Source organism: Cimex lectularius, unplaced genomic scaffold, assembly GCF_000648675.2.
Source record: "Cimex lectularius strain Harlan isolate CLEC.00 unplaced genomic scaffold, Clec_2.1 scaffold61, whole genome shotgun sequence".
In the NCBI taxonomy this organism is placed as follows: domain Eukaryota; kingdom Metazoa; phylum Arthropoda; class Insecta; order Hemiptera; family Cimicidae; genus Cimex; species Cimex lectularius.
Window position 1 is genome coordinate 828,831 of NW_019392650.1, and position 12,100 is coordinate 840,930.

The window sequence follows — 12,100 nt, forward strand, 5'->3', positions numbered from 1 at the left end:
CACAATAACATCTTTGATATTTTAAATTGTATAAATTAAAAAAAAAATGCCGTAAAAATTTACCGTCATTGCTGTCAGGGTTGTCGAGCTTGAGCGTTGGTTTGTTCGCGTCAGCCCAGTAGGCCCAGGTGATCTTGAAAAGGCCGCAGATATTGCCCGAACATCCTAAGGACGTGTTGCAGTTCGAGATCGCCTCGCAGATACAACCCAAGCACAGTTCATTGACAGGCTTGACGTTCAAAAAGCCTTGCTGACCTGAACATAATAAAAAATATGTAAAATATTTCTATCTAGGGGTAAAAATATTAAGATCCCAACAAAGAAGATCCCGTTTTTTGGTGGCCACTGTTTCTAAATTTTCCACAAACATTTGTTGTTTTATTCCCCATATATAAAAAACGCAGAATTCAGAGATAGTATAATTGGTTTATAATGCCTTGTCCAAGACCGGCAGAAGTTGGTCAATATTTTATCCGAGCTTATTTTGTCGTTGTAAACCAGTTTTGGGGTCAAAGACTGTTTATCTCTGCCCACTCGAGGGACATGGGCTTGAATTAGCATAAGCAAAAAAGAAGTCCTTATCTAAAGATATTTCCAAGTTTTAAAAGTAGCAGAACTTTTACCAGAATGCTGGTAAACTGGTTTCTTCCTATTATACGAAAATTAAATTGTTGAGATAATTTCGCAACTAATTTGCATACAAAAAAATTTCGGTTAACATAATTTTAGAATGCTACTGAACAACGCCATGCATTTTCATGAGTTGCCTTTAAAACAACTGTTTTACTGATATATTCAGAAATAATATTATAATAACATTTTGGCTGAGTTTGTTAAATATCAATTGACCAAGAATATTAAATTTAGAACAGTGTTTTGCCTAGTTTGTGTGCATTTTTTCAATGTATTATCGCAACAATTAAAATACTCTTTATTATTTTGAATAAAGACTTTATTATTATTCATTTTTATATTTTATTTAATGGATAATTTGTATTGTACCATTTGTTAGCATTATTTTTGAAGTTGCACGTTTTTTTGCAAATATACTCTATAAGTTTTTTTTTGTTTGATGTTTCGGTTTCTTTTGTGCCATACTCATTAAACTTTATATATTCACAATAGTTGAAGTACAAAAACTAAACCAAGTGTACTAGTACTAATAAGTAGTAATGAAATAATAGTAATGAAACGAGATAGGTGGCAACGGACAAGGGTTTGATCTCGTGGTATAACAATTTGTAAAAACAACGCACACTTTCAAATCTAGGCATCAGAAATTTACTATTATTATTATTAACATTATGTTTAAGCGAATATACAAACTTTTCTATCGGATTCAACAAAATGTAATTTTTGATTATTTTGTGTGTTATTTAGTCAAGCCAACCTAAGTGGATGTAATGAGGTCTCCAAAATAATGCCCGAAGATAAAAGTGTGCACAATATTACTAACTTATCCCTCCTCAAAATCCGTTTCATAGTTCTAATTTGAACGTAACATTCTTAAAAAAACAACTGATTCACATTAAAGTTGATAAAGTAATGAGGTTTAAAGTTTATTTGTAAGCAGCCCAACTCACAGACAGAAATGATGAAGGTGGGGTGATTATATATACATTAAGCAACAACCAATACACATTAAAGTTCAAAAAAGTTATTGGGATTTAAAGTTTATTTATTAGAATATTTGGAGATCGTGAGATGCGGTCTGGTATGACGTAGGTTTTAGAAAAACATTTTCTTTATCGTGCCAACGTTTCGATCAGGCTCAAAGTGTTTGTTTTCTGCTTAATTGTGCCATTCTTGCGTGTCGTGTTGAGAGTGCCCAAATTGTTTATTTATAAGCAACTCAACTCACTGACTCCGAAAATAGGCGTAAGATACAGCGTACAAAATATTATTAATTTCAATGTAACATCCTGAAGAAACAACCAATTGCACATTAAAGTTCGGTAAATTTAACGAGGTTTGAAGTTTATTTGTAAGCAACCCAACTCACAGACACATCTGCAAGTTAAAAAGTTTTGTATACAGGATTTGTTTCGATATTTGCTAAGACGAGAATGACAATTGAAACGCAGGTTTTCAAGATTCGAAGGCCATGTTGGGTGTCATTTATCGTTCTTACCGATACGAACGCCTAACATTTGAGTCATCGTTGTTGTTGCTCTCAATGCCAATCTCAGTAGAATTGACGATAATTTTTTTCCCTAATAGCTCGGGATGTTCGTTACTTAGTAATTTTTCTATTGGTAGGGGGATAATTTTCCCGTCTTTTTCTGTCGGGACAAAGAATCAATTAATTTTTTCCAAACTACGGTGTTTGTTCTTATTCGTTCATTCCTAATATACCAGTTTGATATTCCATGATAAATAGAAACATGGTTCGTGTCGAATGAACTTTTTCCATTAATATAATCCATTGACAATGACTTACACTTAGAATACATATGTGAACAACATGTACGTAAGGATGAAAAAACGAAATTAGGGTCTTACTATATTTAAATAAACCAAAAACAATGTAAATCACAAAATAAACAGGTATGAAATTTTATTCTATTAAACAGTACTGATTTACCCAAAAGAACGAGCCAGAAGAAAGAAATAGCTTTCTTTAAATGTCCAAATGTCCTAATGTGCACATTAATGTATGTTTGTAAAGTTCTTTAGACTAACAAAAAGTAAATTATTTTGTTTTTTATATAACAAATTATTAATAAATACTGTATGAAATTTGAATTATATTAAACTTTCTTATCATGTTGTTTTTTCTTGTTTTAAGGACCATGTAATTACTACGTTCTAGTTTCCTCTCAAGACATCGAATTTAATGCTTTCTCTTCAAATTTTCTCTGGGTGAATCTTTCCAAATGTTTTCATATCATACAAAAATGCACAATAACATCTTTGAGCTTCTTTTATCAACGCGAACATTGCCTGTTTCACCGAAACGAAAGCAAAAGCTGATAAAAAATGAAAATTTTTAGGGGTTTCTACGTGGGATAGCGTTGGACCTGGGCAGTTTATCTAAGAAAGATGTTTTATTTATTTACCATAGATGAGCGTCACACCGACGGCGATGACAAAAATCGACACACAAACGCGGGAGATCATGATGACTACTGAGAAGGCTGCTGGCCAAAACGGCCTTTATATGTACCTCCTTATGGTTGACGTCATCAAGATCATTGTGGGGCGAAGAACGGTCCGAGGATAGTCAACTGGATTTTCCACCTTTTTTTGTGTTTTACTTTTTAAATTAAATATATCCTATATTAAGAGACATCCCATTAAGAAAAATATAAAGGCCAGCGTTTGAGTTATCTCAATACAGAAAAATCGCAGACTTGGCTTCTGTTGGCTACTATACTAGAAATACAAATACTACCTTACAAATTTTCCAAAACAAGATCAGAGCTTTTTTTTAACGTGTAAATGAAATTCATAAATCTAATTGTAAAATTAAATTAAAACATTTTAAGTGTATTGCAATATTTCCACTTTTACTTATAAATTGATGGGTGGTTAGGGATAATTCAATGTAAGTTTTTAACAAAATGTTGTACAATTTGAATGCCAATATAATACTTAGATGATGATGATGGCTGTAAATTCCGTCCAAATAAATGAAAATAAGAAATGTATTTAATTTTTTATTTTAAAAAAGAAACAAAAATGGAAATGCTTTCTAACATTAACCAACAAAAATAATTTTAGTACGATCATGAAAAAAGCGAGAATAACCTCTATTTCCGATAAATTCAAAATCATTGAGGTAAATTTCAGTAACATTTTCTTTGAAGAAATTGCAAAAATATTTAAAATATTTTTTTTACAATATTTTTTAGCTGGGACTAGTTGTTTATAGGCAGCATATAATTAAAAATATGCTCAAAAATAATTAGTGATATTGCCAATTTTGTTGTATTTACTTTCCCTAGCATTTTTATTTTATTTTTATTATAAATTGCATGAAAATTGATTAGAAATTATTATGGTTTTTACTGAAGGAAAATTTAATTACGGATTTTGAAAAATAAAATAAATTTTAAATCCTTAATTTTGTTTATTGGCACAATAATTTTTTTAAAACAATTAATACGGTGTATAATGTTCTCTGTTAGCTACCTATGTGCACCTGTTAGGCATACTGTTATTTATTATTACCTTATAAATAAGGTTGTAACTAAGTTGATAAGGAATTTCACTCCATAGCTGCTGGAACGCTGCAGGTCAACTGGCTGCGGATGGTGATCGAAAATTCTTCTCTGCAACGCATCCCACAAGTGCTCAATGGTATTGAGGTCTGGAAGCAATGGGGGAAGGGGCAGATGTGAAATTCCCAACGTTTCTAAACATTGATGAACAACTCTGCGTCTATGAGGACTGGCATTGTCATCTAGAAATCGAAAATTCCAGCCAAAGAGATCCCTGGTTTAAGGAATGTATTCCTCGACAATTTCATGGACATAACGGACTGCGGTGAGGCTGCTTTCAACAGTATGGAGTCCAGTTCGTCCTCCACGAACAACAAATCCCATTACAACGCCTTCTCCAAACTGTACTGAAGGGAGCACGAACTGGGGCATTGTACGAATCCCCTGTGTTGGGTAGATTCTTCGGCGCCCCGAATCGAAAAACCCTGCCAGTTAGATCCCTGGTTTGAAGGTTCGCTACACTATATTCTCTAGAGTTACTGGTGGTGGGCTGTTGCTGGAGGTCATCTCAAAGGGGCATAAGATGTAAGGCCAACCATAACCGATTACGAATCGTGACCTCGATGACTCATTCTCACAATAATAGTGCGAACTTCTGGTTCAAGTTTATGTCTTTCCATGGTTAGAGGGAATACAACTGGATTAAAATGTAGAAAAAACGAGAAAAGGTGTTAGTTTACAAAATGAGAAATGAGCAATCTTCATGTTTACTATTGTTAAGTAAATCCGTTATTAAAATCGAGGATTAATATAATTGTTTGTTTTTGGTTTGTATTTTCTATTTTGTGTGGTGATTAGTGACCGATAATCGATAATTATTCAGAAATCATGAATCGCGGTCTGGTGTGATGTAGGTTTCAGAAAAACATTTTCTTTATCGTGCCAACGTTTCGATTTTTATTGAGATCATCTTCAGGGCCTGGAATTAAAAACATTGTTTACATTTAACAAATACATTTAGGATGCGGAAAAGTGAATTTATACAATGCAAAATATATTTTTTATATTCAATCAAAGTATTTCTGCTCACTCAAAGAGTTTGTCTTCTGTGTATTTGTGTCATTCTTGCGTGTCGTGTTGAGAGTGCCAGTGAGAAATTGCTGTTTTATGTTTATATATGTTGGAGTTTGAAGGGGTGGGGAAGGAAGTCGGTACAGAAAAAAGACATTTTTGTGTAAGGCATCGGCATCTTTGAGGTGAAAAGAGCCGACGAGGTGAAACAATGTGTTGGTAATGTTTCGGCCAGATTATCCTTTCAGCATTATGGGGAAGGATGTCTTTTCTATACCTACATCCTACCCCACCCCTTCAAAATCCAACGTATATAAACACAAAATAGCAAAATCTCACTGGCACTCTCGACACGACACGCAAGAATGACACAAATACTCAGAAGACAAACACTTTGAGTGAGTAGAAATACTTTGATTGAATATATAATAAAAAAAATATATTTTGCATTGTATAAATTCACTTTTCCACATCCAAAATGTAAGTGTTATATGTAAACAATGTTTGTAAATCCCAGGCCCTGAAGATGATCTCAATAAAGATCGAAACGATGGCACGATAAAGAAAATGTTTTTCTGAAACCTACATCACACCAGACCGCATCTCACTATTTCTAAATAAATATCGATTAACGGTCACTAATCACCACATATGTTATCTATATTGAATTTGATTAATGATATTGGCGTAGCTGCGACTGAGTTTATATGTATCTGTTCTGTAATTGATGCTGTGTTTAGCTCTGTTGATATAAACCATTTCTAAGAAATTACGTTTATGTTTGTTTTGTTCTGTATGGAATATTTTTGGATTTTTGAAGTCGAAATTGTGTTGGTGTTCAAAATGGTGGGAAGCGAGTGCTGTAGGATTTTGCTTGGGTTTTTTGCAATCATAGATATGTTGCTTTACTCTCTTGTCCAGATATTGGGATGTAAGACCGATGTAAGTTGCCGGACAGTTTAAACAGTTGATCTTGTAGATTACGTCAGATTTATTTGTTATAGGAGGGGGATCTGTAATTTTGGAAAAAAGTTTTTGGATTGTTTTATCGATCGAAACGTTGGCACGATGAAGAAAATGTTTTTCTGAAACCTATATCACACCAGACCGCATCTCACGATTTCTGAATAATTTTCTATTTTGTTTTATCTAACTACCGTTTATTACGTCTATGTATATCGTTTATACATCACGTCGGCACAATAAACAAACTCCTCGTAAATAAAAAGTACGTAAAAACTCTTTTTTCAGACCGTTCCGAAAAGGTAACGGTCTTCTAACACTGCTTGGAATTGGCCACTCTTAGCTCATCCATTTTCCTCCTTGAAAGAACCCCTAAAACTATATGTCCAATCGGTATATTGCATAATAATATATCCTACATCCTTTCTACACCTCGGCTAGAACCCTCCACCAAATCCCCAAAGATCTTCAATCCATACTTAACAACAATTCAACCTCAATAAACAAAATTTTTAACTTCTTAACAGACATCCAACTAATGGATAAAATGTAATTTCATATCCCCTCAATTCTTGTTTCCACTGCTGCCCCATGTTGGTGGTATGGTATGATATATAGCGGGACTCGGTTGAGACGACGCCCGTACGGGACTTCGGGTACTGGCAGGTCTCGGGCTTGACTTAAGGGGTGCTTATTTTTCTCTGAGATGGAGGAATCAATCTTCAGTGAGCATGGAAGAGGTGTCGATGGTGACTTGGCTTAAAGACCTAATAAGCCTTTAAAAAAATCTGATGGCGATGAGTCCTGAAGTATTTAAAGCTTTAATTGGTTTCAGAAATAAATTTGGACCTTATCGTTATGTAATTTCTGTTTTTTCCTGTATGCATTCTTGACGATTGATGAACCTGAAGTTTGACCGTTTACAATAATTTCTATTCTAGTCTTATATCCTCCTTGATGTTTGGCCTGTCCTCCATTGCACCAAATAACTGGGCATAAAGTGTTACAGTCCTTGGCAAGGTTGGTACTGAGTCGATCTTCAAGGAAATTTGAGATCGTCTATGAAAAACTTAAATATGTCAATCTGTAGACATATTTACGATTATTTTACCCTGATGAGACCTTAAAATAGGTCGAAAGCTTGGAAGTAATAACTGACTTTGCTTTTTCTTCCACCATACCACCTTGATCCAGTTCGTGCGTGAAAAAATGGTCGATATTTCTAATACTGAAGACCTGTATAGGATGAGAGCATTTGATTTTTGAAATTTATTCTAGTTTCTAGTAAATTTGAAATAAATTTGTGTAGTCATTGTTTTACTATAAATATGAGCTTTTGATTGAGATATAGTTCACGCCTTCCTTATGGAAACAAGTGCTTCACCATCTAATTAGCTGTATATAATGGGTAATAACCTAAATACAAAAAACCCTTTTCATCGCATATGTTTTTAGTTTGAGAGTAGGTTTTAGTCATTTTTGGCAGGGAAAAAAATGAATTTAGCAATAATTGCGTTCGTCGTTCTGTCGGGAACTTTCGGTTTAGAGTCTATGAACGAAACAGAAGAAATAGTAAGTGAGTATGTGCAATCGGGTGAAAGAAAAAACGATTTATCCACCCTGCTTTCCCAGCATCGGAGCCACCTGTGACGGCGACGGCGACGACGACCGAGTCCGAGTCCTCCAACACGACTACCAGCAAGACGCCTGAGTATGACGAGGAGGAAGAAATCGAGATCCGAAAGAGGGCAATTGACGATGTCTGCCTACAGTGCATATGCGAGGGTGCTTCCGGCTGCAACAGGAAGGCTGACAACTGCTTCGAGAACCTCTGCGGAAGATTCAGGATGACTCGCTTGTTCTGGAGGGACGCCGGGATGCCGACCCTGGACACCGACACGCCGCGAAAGAGAGGCGGTGGGTGCCTTCTACCAAATATTTTCACCGGATCTGAAGATTTTTTTTATTTTTAAGAATTGTTCTAAAGCTATTCCTAACATTTTAATGGGCACAATTGACAGCTTCTTTTAAAAATTGTGCGTGTTCTTGAAGTTTTACAACAAGCTAATCGTTAAGGTATTTGCCGTACCTGCCGTAAAAGGTAGTTTTCATATTACCACAAATTGTGATTCTTCCTTGTGAACAAACGAACTTCGGCATCTTATTTCAGAAGCCATTACAGCGTTAGAGGTGATAAACTCCCATCAACTTCATCATAATCACAAACTTCAACTAGTTTCCAGCTTTCCTCATTTTTATTGATTTTACAAAAGGACACAAGTTTTTACCAGGAGGTAAAAGATGTTTGTTGAATTGTGACTTTGAAAAGCAATACACAAAATATGGTTGTTTGGGCAAGGCATTTCGGGGAATCTCCAGATCAGTGATTTTTTATTTTAATTGACCTGTAAATTAGGTTATAAAAACAATAAAACCCAAGCCACTATCAAGGAAATAAAAGATAAGAATTGCAGAGGGATCTAGATATTTTTAATAGTGTGAAATTTAATTCCATGCATAATGAAAATAAAATCTTCACACCTACAAGCCAAGTTTTCTTTTAGTGTGGCCAATTGGTATCCTAAATTAACTGAAAATATTAAGAAATTAAAATATTTTAAATATAAATTTATAATATTGAAGGCTGGTATTAATTATAATCAGAGAGAGCTTTCCAAGTATCATTTATACAGTTTTAAAGAGATAAACTTTCATTTCAGCTTTTGTCAACTGTGCCCTGGATGTCAACTGCTCTCGTAGAACTGTTATATCATATGTGAACAAATACGCCCGGGTGAGATTGTGGATAAAACGAAATACGCATCGCCTTTTCATCGCAGACCATCATTCCGGGCTACAGTCATTTCCTGTTTCAGGATTGCAATAAGGATGGTCTTATCTCTTGCCTCGACTATGCTGCCATCCACCAGCTGGGACCTGTGGGCTGCCTCCAGGAAAAGCCGATTGACCCGTTCTTCTTCCATGATTTCATCGGGTGCCTCAACAGGCACTTTTACAAAAGCACAGCTCACAAAATTCTGATTGGGTGGAAATTATTTTTCAGCGTGTTTTGGTCTTCGGTATCACTGATAACATGACAAATATATATGTAGCTTTCTTACTCTAAACAATTTAACTAGATTTTATAAGTAGAGATTGACATTGTGAAGTAGGTAAGAGCCACCATAACAAATAAGACACAACTAACAAAACATGCTTATTTATAACCTTAAAGTATTAGTGTTCCTAATAGACAGTTGGAAGAAAAAGAAAGGTTGTGAACTCTCCTTAAGTAATCAATACAAGTTGTAAATATTGTGAATTAACACTAATAAAACAGTCTTATTATCAGTAATATTACAAACAAGCCCCAATTGTCTTAACTAGCTGAATTTACTTAATAATATATTATGTAATATGTGTATAATTATTTTCAAGATTTTTTAAAAACTGTTATTATTATGTTACAACAGTGCCAGATCGCTACAAGCAACTTAGTTGTGATTTACAAATTTTGTATTATAATAATATTAATGTGGAGAAATAATCTATTGATTACAGCACTATTCACTTTTCTCACTAGGGACGGAATCGCAAGGCCAATGGCATTTTATTTGTCTTTGATGATTGCTGGGGAGGGTTCGCGTTGAAAGGTGTTTGACTAGAGGTTTTGGATGAGGTTCAGGGGCTTTAAGAAGGTGTCTGTATCAACTTTTTATCAGTTTTGATGACAAATGGTATTTGGGTGTCTGTCTGGATAGTAAGGTTAGATAGGAAGTAGGGAACTTGGGTAATGGTTAGAAGGATTTTTGATTGAAGCTACTGGATTCATTGAAGGTTGAAATGCTAGATTGAATCCAACAATTCAATTTCATATGTCCAGATTGATTGTTGAGTAGGTTGAGTAGTTTATATCATATGTTCAGCTCTAGTCTTTTGAGTCAAGTTTGGGTTTCCAGGTAAGTCTTTTGTCAATGTAAAATCCTAAATAGTGTATGACATTACTTGCTGGGTAAGTAACAGGTGTTACGACGAAGGCTGAATTTATTTGCTGAGGGTTGGTTTCATTTAGTTTAATCCTCCACTTCCTGAACCATTCTTCCAAACAGGAGATTTGGTCCTGGGTGTTTGTGAAGGCCTGAAGAACTACTGTGTCGGGATTGATAGGAATGTCTGCAGTGTGTAGAGAGTAAAGGATCAGACCGAGGATGCTGTTTTGCGGAACACCCAGTTTGTGTGTTTCAAGACAGACCAGAGAAGTTCATATTATAAACAATTTTAACAGTAATACATATTAATAGTTGAGTCAGGCTCTGAGGCTATCGAAAGCTTGGCTATTTTACTTCTCAATGCATGCAAGCTTAAACACATTATCATTGTGATACCTGAGTTTCACATACTTAGGGAGTGATTGCTGCTTGCATTTACAGTTGTTCAAAAAATAAAGTTTGACCATTGTTTTAATATACAGTAGTGAAATACTTCTTAGTATAATGTAATGATGGCTTTTATTTCAAACTTTACAAATAATATAATACTTTTGAAAGCAAGGATGTGTGAAATTGAAATTTTCCTATTATCAATATTTTCCAAATAAAAAATTTACAAAAGTAAAAGGTAAATGTTCTCTTGGGTTTTATTGATGATTTTCTTGTCTTTAGGACAGCTGAAATACTCACAAAATTATAAAAGCAAAAAATCTATAGTTCTGCCTATTAATTCCAACCTAATAAAAAATGGTTATGTTGGAGTACGTATTCCCATTTCAACATAATGTCACTGTTATGTGCATAAATATAAATTAAAATACAAAAACCTTTAACTTTATAAACCATAAACAGAAATAATTATATATTATGAAATAAAAATTTACCCCATTCTTTTTTATTTATGTTGGTCATAGGTTATAGTGTGTTATAGTGGCATAATCAACAATGTACTAAGGACTATTTGCATATGATAAGATAAGCATTTGAGTTGAGTTTCTAATCCGGAATGCACATAGACAATGTCTACTTACAATGTTTATTTTAAATATTCGGTCTGCACCATTTGCAACTTGTAAGTATTCAGACAAGTTTTGTTGTGTCTTGTAAAAAAGTAGAATCTGTCAGTTTATTTATTTTATTTTATCCTAATTTATTTATGAAATTGAGAGGATTTGTTTTAATACAGCAAACAGATTACAGATAAGAAGCAGCGACCTTCTTAATTTACTGTTTTGTAAATATTTGTCTGCAAGCCCAAAATATTTTATTTCGCTTTTTTTCCGGTTATGCATATTCCTTTACTACAAGCTTTAAAACTTCAAAGTTGCCTGCAATTTGTTTAAAGAAATTAGACAATTCTAATTATACATGTAACATAAGCAAACCAATGGAAATTATAATTAACAAAGAAATCAAAAATATTGGTTCATATAGTTATAAACGTGTAATATTATAGTCAAACTATTATAGTTCCATTGTAAAATATTGATATAAAAAATTAAGGCAAATGAACATGTCAATAAACTAAAATTTAATGATAGTCAGACCAAAATGGTCGGTAATGAACAAATTACAAGTTCATCACCCTCCAGAGCTGAAGAAATCTCACTATAAAAGGTTCTTCTAGAAATGATTTATGTTTTAAACTTGAATGTATGTTGTAATGTAAGTACAAACTGAATCCTTTCCCAAACCATTATGTGTGCTTTGTAAATTAATCTTTATCATAAACCATTGATGAAACTGAAAAAATTAAAAATGGGGCATTTAATGGAACATGATGATATAAGGAAACAAGTTGAATATTCATACACCCTCACTTTTCCTTGTTTGTTATTTTAAATACAATACATTATTATCTTAATTTTTAATAAGGAAGTGACATTATTACAATGTACAAAGAAGAGGAAAAGC

At 33.8% G+C, this 12,100-nt stretch overlaps 2 protein-coding genes across 2 annotated transcripts in view; one reads left to right on the forward strand and one right to left on the reverse strand.

Moving 5' to 3' along the window:
• Nucleotides 1–3,144, reverse strand: part of LOC106672655 — a 10,966-nt gene extending 7,822 nt beyond the window's left edge. The window contains exons 1-2 of the mRNA XM_024230594.1: nucleotides 3,060–3,144; nucleotides 10–255 (exon numbers count right to left, since the gene is read on the reverse strand). Coding sequence (XP_024086362.1) covers nucleotides 10–255; nucleotides 3,060–3,120 — 307 coding nt within the window. The 5' untranslated portion in view covers nucleotides 3,121–3,144. The remainder of the gene's footprint in view (nucleotides 1–9; nucleotides 256–3,059) is intronic.
• A 4,447-nt stretch (nucleotides 3,145–7,591) lies between these two features.
• Nucleotides 7,592–9,318, forward strand: LOC106672709. The gene is made up of 4 exons (XM_014404346.1): nucleotides 7,592–7,773; nucleotides 7,830–8,114; nucleotides 8,918–8,991; nucleotides 9,074–9,318. Exons 1-4 carry the CDS (start codon nucleotides 7,692–7,694, stop codon nucleotides 9,293–9,295), a joined length of 663 nt encoding a protein of 220 aa, XP_014259832.1. The 5' UTR covers nucleotides 7,592–7,691; the 3' UTR covers nucleotides 9,296–9,318.
• Nucleotides 9,319–12,100: the final 2,782 nt, after the last annotated feature.